This window comes from Podarcis liolepis, assembly GCF_965112155.1.
Source record: "Podarcis liolepis genome assembly, chromosome: 1".
Taxonomy (NCBI): Eukaryota; Metazoa; Chordata; class Lepidosauria; order Squamata; family Lacertidae; genus Podarcis; species Podarcis liolepis.
Window position 1 is genome coordinate 71,652,065 of NC_139554.1, and position 8,405 is coordinate 71,660,469.

Genomic DNA, 8,405 nt, shown 5'->3' on the forward strand with positions numbered 1-8,405 from the left:
GTGGAAGCCTCTGCATGTTTACTCAAAAGTAACCCCCACTGTGTTCAATGGCGCTTACTAACAAAGGTAAATGTGCACAGGACTGCTGCCTTATATTTTCTTAATAGGGAATCCTAGCCTAACCCATAAAATTTGTGGCAGAGGAGAATGTTATCAGTTGAATCCGTGCTCAGTAAACTACCCTCTTTTTTGATGGGGAGGGAGAGAGGAGAGCTAAATGCAAAAATAAACATCCTTAACACCGGAGGACGCATGAATGAGGGGGGAAACACAGAATCTACAGGCGCAACCAACCACCAATCAAATTGTTTCCTTTCCCCGCCCATCTCGCCGACAGCCAATCACCAGCGAGGGGAGGAGCGAGCGAGCGAGAAAGAGAGACGGAGAAAGCGCGCAGCTATGTCGCAGAGGCTTGTGGGATTTGGAGTTCCTCCTTTTCCAAGAGTTCCCATAGCATAGCAGCAAGTGGTTAGCAGGATAAAAACTACAACTCCCAAGAAGGGAAAGGTTGAGAGGGAAAGCGGGGGGGGGGGAGACAGACGGGGAGGGAGAAAGAAAGACCCGCCGCCTGACCTAAGCGGGAGTTCTTTCTCTGCCCCGCGCGCTTGCGCCGTGGGAAGCCCTGCGAGGAGGCGGAGGCGGAGGCATAGGAAGCCGCGATTGGGGCCGCCGAAGCTCGGGCTGCGACCGAGCAGGGCCGGGAAGTGGCCCTCGGGGCGGGCTGCTGATCGGGGCGGCTGCAAGATGAGCGCCGCCAGGGAGTCCCAGCCTGAGCGCGGCCACGGAGTGAAGCGAGCGGCCTCCCCCGATGTGAATAAGGGCGGCTGGGGGAGGAAGCGGGGTTGGGAAGCGGGGGGAGGGGAGGCGGCGAGGGGGGAGGGGGAAGGGGCTTCTTCCTGTCCCGCCGCTCATCTGCGGGGCCCTTGCTCGCTCCTTGCCTCGAAGAGAGTTGCAAAGTGGGCCGGCAGGTCAGGATCTTTTCGTTCAGCTGTGGCCCCTTTTGCCACGCGGCGACGTCTCCTGTGCCCCAAGTGCGGGGAAGTTCTCCTCGCGGCTTGGCAGAGAGAAGGGACACTGTGACTGGCCTGCTCGGTGGCCCTTGTTCCCGCAAGCCTCGTCCCCCCTTTCTCCATGTTGGGATTGTACATATTGTGGTCCCCCGCTTTAGTTTTTGGGGAAAGGCATGTCCTAAGCAACCCCGAGGCGAAAGGCGCGCTTTAATAGAAGTTTAGGCCCTGGTTTGGCATGCAGAAAAGCTGTAACACGTGTAGCAGCCTCGTCTGGAGGGGGGGGGAGGAGGCGTGCATCGGGCCTGTGTGTGTTATTCACGTGTGAATATTTAACCAGATATTTAATGTCAAGCGATCTAGGGGAAATAGCTGGAGAACTTTATTGCACACAAAGGTGTGCCAACCATACTTTTTAAAGGGCACCTGTAAAATCAAAGCGACCCTAAGGTCCCTTGGTTTGTTCTCTGTGTTTGTGTACATCAGTTGTGGATCCTGCCCCAGCTACTGCTCAGAAGTGTGTAGAGCAACCAAAATAAAGTAAAATGTGTACCTGAGCACTAAGAATGATGTTAGGAAATGGAGGAATGATTGGAATGCTAACCTTCCATCCACATAACATGGCCAAGGTGTGGTGGTGAAATGAGACCCAACTAAATCATCTGTGAAACAACTTTGAATGTCCCTGATTGAGTTAGCAAGGTTCCATGGGGAGAACAAAATACAACATTGTATGCTCACAAATGCTATAAAACATTACCTATATAACATAAACCTGTGTAAACGGAAAGTTCCCCAATGCCTAAAAGTGAGTTGAAAGCAAGGACAATGCTTTATATTATAATCATCCAAGCCACTTGTGTGGGAAGTGATAAGAGTACAAAAAAGTCTTGATATCTAAAGCCTACAGGGAGTTAAATAGCTTAATAAAATTCACAACAAATGTATCTGCAGACATGAAAGGGGACATGGGATTTATTGGGATATCACCTGCAAGGCACTTCTATTAGCCAAATAGCTGCCTTTATTTCTGAGTTCATCATGGAGGACTTGATTAATGATAGGATAAAAGCAGGACAGTCAAATTCAATGCAACATAATATATATATTACCGATTATTACTTTTGTAGACCCTCCCTCTCAAAAAGCTTGAATACCCAGGCTTGGAATGTCTTTTGGAGGACTGCCACAATTGTTACCCTTTTCAACTGTGTTTCAGCAGCTTCACAGTGGATATGACACCAGCAGCTTTCACATTTTGGCCATGGTTTAAACGCAGCTATAAATTTTCCACTTCCCTTGAAAGGAGCTGGTCATTTCCACAGCCTCCACAACCTGCTTCTAGGACTGTAGTTTGCTACTAGCTATTAATGGGTGCCTTCAAAAAGCTGTTGTCGTGTGGGTAGTAGCTTTGCTGATTGGGGTTAAACGATCCCCATTAACAGTGTGTGACTCTGAACTTGAATGATCATGGCTGTACCCTTAAAACAAAAGCTGTTCAGAATATATGATAAAGTAATTGAAAATGTATGCATGCAATCGACTTATCTTTCTTTTTAACGTGACCACAGGCCACCTTCTGTCTTGCAGCTTGGATCTAGCAGCTGGGAGGCAGCAGACCTGGGTAATGAAGAAAGAAAGCAAAAGTTCTTGAGACTTATGGGTGCTGCAAAGGTGAGGCTTTATCTTCCATCTAAACAGTTCATTGAACCACAGAGGAAACTTGTATAGAAGAACCTTCTAAACTTATTCTTTCACTGATCATGCTTGGTTTACTTCACTGATTTTGATAAGCATACAAGGGGTGGCAATCCGTTCATCTTGATGTTATTGTAAGGCATGCATTATCTATGGCTGCTCTCTGAAAGGAAAAAAATAGTTGAGCTGTGGCACTCTCATGTATTGGGAATAATGCTGTTGAATTTTATTATTGTTTAAACAAGCAAGTTACTATGTTTCAGTGAGCATAGGGGAACAAATATTTTGCTAGTATGATTGTTAACTGATACTCTGAAGGATGAACAGAATAAATCTTAATGCAGCAGCCAGTCAAGGTTACAGCTTAATAGTCTTTCAAGTAAGATGCTTGAGACAATATGGAGAGAGTGCTGTTTCACTCTGGTCCTGCTTGTGGTTCTGCTAGATGGGTCTTTAGTCTCATCCAGCAGAGCTCATTATGTTATTAGGTAACTGGGCTCTGTAGAGGTAGGCTGATGCAGCAGTTTCACAGCAAACGTCCAAGTGCTTCATAGAAGATAGAATGGAAGCTAATGTCATCAAGAAGAAAAATGTGTTTTATGATACTTCTCATATAGTATGAAACTGGTTTTATGTTGGACTTCCATATTTGAATCTCTGGTTATTTTTATTTTTGCTTTTATTCTTTATTTCCACCGTAATTACTTTCAGCATCTGATTGTTTCATTTTATCAGTTCGGACATATGAAATGTGCATGCTAGAACATTGATATTAAACAAACAAAAAGCTGATTTTAAAAATATGACGAAGTTAATGCTGGGCATTAACAGAATGTAACTCTCTGAAAGCTGGCACAATAATTTTATGATACTTACAAATAATGTCTATGGCAAGGTGACCCGTGGAGCATGAAAACTTACAAAGTGCTGCAGAACTCATTGTTGTGATTTGCTTCAAGAGACAGCAGTTGTTCTCAAATAATAGCTTTTATTTTCTTTTAGAAAGAGCATACTGGCCGCCTTGTTATTGGAGACCACAGATCAACTTCTCATTTTAGAACAGGTCAGTCTAAATTAAGTGGAAGTAAGTTTATGTATCTTTTAATGAAGTGTGGCTGTTTTTCAGGAAGCCCCCCCCCCTTTTTTTTGCCTGAATAGCAGCTTTCTCAAGGCTACCCAGTAAGCTTCATAAAGCAAGGATTTGAACTCAAAACCATCTGTCAGGCCACTAAAACCACACTGGCTCTGTGGCAAGCTGAATGAGAGCAGGAACACCCCACAATGTGTAACCCATTGGCCTAAGGCATACATTGTCTCTTACTTACTGGACACAGGCATGCCATGAACAAATCATGCTTTACCAACACATGTCTGGAGCTCCTGCTTCTGGATAATGTTTTTGTCTTGCCATCAAATAAGCTTCATGGATTAAATTAATTAGCTGTGCTGTTTTGGCTCACTTGAGATTTCATTAGTAATTTTCAGTCGGGATTACGCATCTTCTGCCATTGGTGGGAGCAACGTTTTCCCTGGGACAATTGCTTTCAAGGCTTTTGAAGCTGTTCTGTCCCTTTGTTTTAGCACATGTCTATAATGAAGCACTAGCAAGGCATGGTGATTCGCGTGAAGTATTCTGACTCTAAAAGGCCTTACGCTCCTGCTTTTGTGTTGTAATTAGATGTTTGTTTGTTAGTTTGACTGGATGGTAACCAACGTGTATGAACATATAGGGGAAGAAGACAAGAAGATGAATGATGAGCTAGAAACTCAGTTCCAGCAAAGCATGGATAGCACCATGTCAGGAAGGAACCGGCGGCATTGTGGACTCGGCTTCAGTGAGGTAATCATGTTTAACTTGAAATCGTGATTCAAGAAGTTGTGTTTCTCTAGAAGCCAAACACTTCCTACAGACAACACAACAGAAGCACACTTTTGTACAGTGGATGCTGCTTAAGTATGCCAAACTGTCACATACACAAGCCTATCCATTCCTTAGGCCACTGTCTGCTGAACTCAGGCCACACTTTACAACTGCTGTATTTTTGCCAATGGGCCAGTGTAGTCAGCTGCTGCAGTCTGTAAACTTTGCCCACTGGAATTGTAGGAGTTCTTGGAGGTCCAGAGGGCTGGAGGTTTTCCCATATTTACGACGAGGCATTATAATTTAGCATCACCTTGCTTCTGCCTTGATTTCTTAAGAAGATACAGCTTAGAGCAGGGATGGCTAACTCAAATCAAGCCCACAAAGGTTTTGCCCAAAGTTTTACTTGCAAGGCAGGAGGGAATGGTTTTCAACATTTTGCCACACTTTCTTTGGGTTTTGTTTGTAATGCCTTCGCCATGCCAAAATGCACATTTCCCCATTTGCTCTGGCGCTCTTGCCTATTCCATAACTTCATCGTGAAGCTTGATTGATCACTATTTAGTTCGGTTGCGCAACAAAACATTCTGTGTTAAGTCTGGTGGCTTCCAAAATGCAGAAGTTGGCCATCCCTAGCTTAGAGCAAATGCCTGATTTTGCATGGCATGGGGCTTATCTCTGGTGAAACGAGGCTGTAACCCTCTACCTGCTTCCATGGGATTTTGAGTACATGTATATTGCACTGCAGCGTACTTCAAAATTTCGCTATATGAAGGGGCCTCAACATGGCTGCTTTGTTTCCTTAATGATACATCCATCATTTTATTTGTATGCTGCCTTTCCATAGTTTGAACCCTGCTCAAGGCGGCTTACAACATGAATAGAAATGCTGTTCAGTAGCCTCAGCTTTTGTAGCTGGAGTCAAATCGGGGCCCGCACCTCCCAGGCCAGGTGGGAAAGGCTTGTAAGGTATTCCAGGACTCAGCCAAGATGCAAAGCTCATTAAGATGATTTTACATGGGTTTTGTACATGGGCTTTGTTTGTTATGTTGAAACATCAATTTTTCAGTATGACTGTTTTTGCATTTTCTGTAATCTGAATTTTTCTTTTAGTTTGAAGAAGACAAGGGAGATCCAGAGGATTCAAGAGACTCTCTGGAGCCAGAAAGCTCAGAGGACTCGGAAAGTGATTCTGAGTCTGAGCAAGAAGAGGCTGCGGAATCTACTGAAAAGCACAGCGATGCTGAAGATCCTCAAGCTAAGAAAAATTCAAAAAGCAACTATAAAATGATGTTTGTTAAATCCAGTGGTACATAACTACAGATCAAATCTGCCTTTAAGCAAAGTAAGCCTTATGGTTACAGTGCAAAGTATTGGACTGCTCACAGCACAGACCTTTCTATTATGGTTTGAATAAGGCCCTTTTAGAGAGAGAATAGTGTTTGCTTTTCCATCGCCATGAAACTATTTTTATCAGCATGACTGTATCCATTTTGTTTTGTAAAGTATGAAAATAAAATTGGGCTGGTTGTGGGGAGGGTGCAAGTTAGTTCTCGATCCCCTTTTACATTATTCTTCTGTCCCCCTTCCTATTCCATGATGGCTATCAAACCTTTCTTAAGCTTGTTAAAATGATTTATCGAAATGATACTCGATGTCTTTAAGTGTGGTTTATTTTTTAAAGCAGCACAGTTTGGGTTTTGAATATAATTATTAAAAAGTGAGAATTGGAGCTCCTTTGTCTTGCTGGCATCCCAAAAGGGAACAGCATTTTAGGATGTGCCCAGCCCTGGCTTTTACTGTGGTGGACTTCTAATATCAGAGCTGTGCTGCATGCGTGTGAAAGAGATGCATGTATGAGAGAGAAACTGATTAGCCAAAGGAAGTTTGGATAAGGAATTAACAGACAAAATATTCAGTGAGGGGAGTAACCTTATCACACACATTTGTAAGTTAACTGTGTTGTATCTGTGTATACGTTATTGATCTTTAAAGTTTCACTGGCAGAAACCCTGAAAAGGTTAAGGAGACTTTAACAGAGTGGGTTGAAAGGAGAGTAGGTACCTGAATGTGAAAAGTTTCAGTACTCCAGTACAAACAACCTGCCTCAATTTTCTCTTAAGTACATTAACTAAGAACTATGTTTACAGTGGTACCTCGGGTTAAGTACTTAATTCGTTCCGGAGGTCCGTTCTTAACCTGAAACTGTTCTTAACCTGAAGCACTACTTTAGCTAAGGGGGCCTCCCGCTGCTGCCGCGCCACACTATTTTTGTTCTCATCCTGAGGTAAAGTTCTTAACCCGAGGTACTATTGCTGGGTTAGCAGAGTCTGTAACCTGAAGCGTATGTAACCCGAGGTACCACTGTATCTAAATTATGCATTTTAATTAGTAGTACATTGGAATCATTTTTGCTTGGTTTCAGTGTGAAACCATTTTTCCTCAGAACTTGATACTGTTTTGGTCTTTTACCTACATTATATTGATTTTGCATAACCATTCCAGCTAGAGCCTGCGAAGAGAGTTTGATGTTGTTGCTGCGGTTCTTCCAAATGAGTTATACCCATCCAGTGTTTTACAGAAAGTACAGTGGATGCTCAGGTTGCGAACGTGATCCATGCGGGAGGCATGTTCGCAACCCACAGCGGCACGTCTGCGCACATGCAGGTTGTGATTCGGCACTTCTTTGTACGCGCAAAGTGCGATTTAGCGTTTCGGCACATGCGCGACTGCCGAAACCCAGAAGTAACCCATTCCGGTACTTCCGGGTTGCAGCGGGTCCGTAACCCAAAAAAACGCAACCTGAAGCGTCTGTAACCCAAGGTGTGACTGTACTGTGGGTAAAGTGATAGAACTAAAAGGGCTGTTTGTTGAAGGAGCTGTTCACATCAAGGATTAAAGTGCTGTAGTCTGAAAAACTACAGTTGAGGCACCTGACATAAAATGAGAACTGATTATTCACGGTTAGTGCTGCTTATCTAATTCACCCTCTGTTCTGGATGCCTTTCTCCATTTTCAGGATGAATAAAGAATGGCTTTCAAGCCTTCAAACAACAATAGTAGGGAAAGAAATGTCTCTCCCTGCCCCTCAACAATCAGAAAAAACAAACTATCCCTAACTTCAAATAGCACTAATGATGCTGTTTTAGTGTTTTTCACTCCTTATCACTCTCTGAATTTTATTCATATTTAAATAGTAAAAAAATAGAAATAAATCAAGCAACCAAAGATACAAATTATGATTGAGAGTTCTCATTTTATGAATGGTTAAAAATTTCAAGTTACTCTTGAAGATACTGTCTACAAGCAGCATTGCAAGTCCTGAATTTTTACTGGCTGAATAATTTTTATCTTTTTTATTCCAAAACATTTTAGTTTTTAATTTAATTGACCTTTTGTGGCATTTCTTTTTTGCTTTGCCTGTCCCCATGCTGGAAATTGCTGACAACTGATTTTCAAACTTTCTGCTTCTTATTTCCCTTGGTCAACTCAAGCTGGGTGTCTAGCTAGTCTCAAGATGGGAGTGAAAGAGTCCTGTTTAGGGGAGACTTCGGTCAGGGCTGGCCTGAAACAATTCGTTGCCTGGGGCAGTGCAGCAAATGCCTTTCCCCTGCCATAGTACATAGTAATCAAGACAGATCAAGTTAATTTGGTACAGAGGCTGAGAATCCTACAAGCACCTCTTCCTCCTGGCAGTAAAAGTATAACAATTATAATTGGCTGCTGTTTCACAACACCCCACTCTGTCATTTTACTGAACCTAGTATGGAGGACTACAGTCCAGGTACAGATTTACCTAATTTTCTCAGCATTCTCACTCCCAAGAGAAGTATCTCAGT

At 43.2% G+C, this 8,405-nt stretch overlaps 1 protein-coding gene across 2 annotated transcripts; it reads left to right on the forward strand.

Moving 5' to 3' along the window:
- The first annotated feature begins 559 nt into the window (after positions 1-559).
- LOC310694948 (small acidic protein) lies at positions 560-6,216 on the forward strand. Of its 2 annotated transcripts, none has more exons than XM_083478856.1 (5): positions 560-810; positions 2,598-2,681; positions 3,708-3,768; positions 4,436-4,545; positions 5,680-6,216. In XM_083478856.1, the coding sequence occupies exons 1-5, from the start codon at positions 745-747 to the stop codon at positions 5,881-5,883; spliced, it is 525 nt and encodes a 174-aa protein (XP_083334982.1). In that variant the 5' UTR covers positions 560-744; the 3' UTR covers positions 5,884-6,216. The 2 variants fall into 2 exon arrangements, with proteins under 2 accessions (XP_083334982.1, XP_083334983.1); XM_083478857.1 differs by having other exon boundaries at positions 584-810; positions 2,579-2,681.
- The last annotated feature ends 2,189 nt before the right edge of the window (positions 6,217-8,405 follow it).

Excerpts from the sequence above, each read along its gene's own strand:
- LOC310694948 (XM_083478856.1), top strand. The coding sequence starts at position 745 with ATGAGCGCCGCCAGGGAGTCCCAGCCTGAGCGCGGCCACGGAGTGAAG. Across the intron at positions 811-2,597 it reads AGCGAGCGGCCTCCCCCGAT|CTTGGATCTAGCAGCTGGGA; the intron begins GTGAATAAGGGC and ends TCTGTCTTGCAG. Across the intron at positions 3,769-4,435 it reads AACTTCTCATTTTAGAACAG|GGGAAGAAGACAAGAAGATG; the intron begins GTCAGTCTAAAT and ends ATGAACATATAG.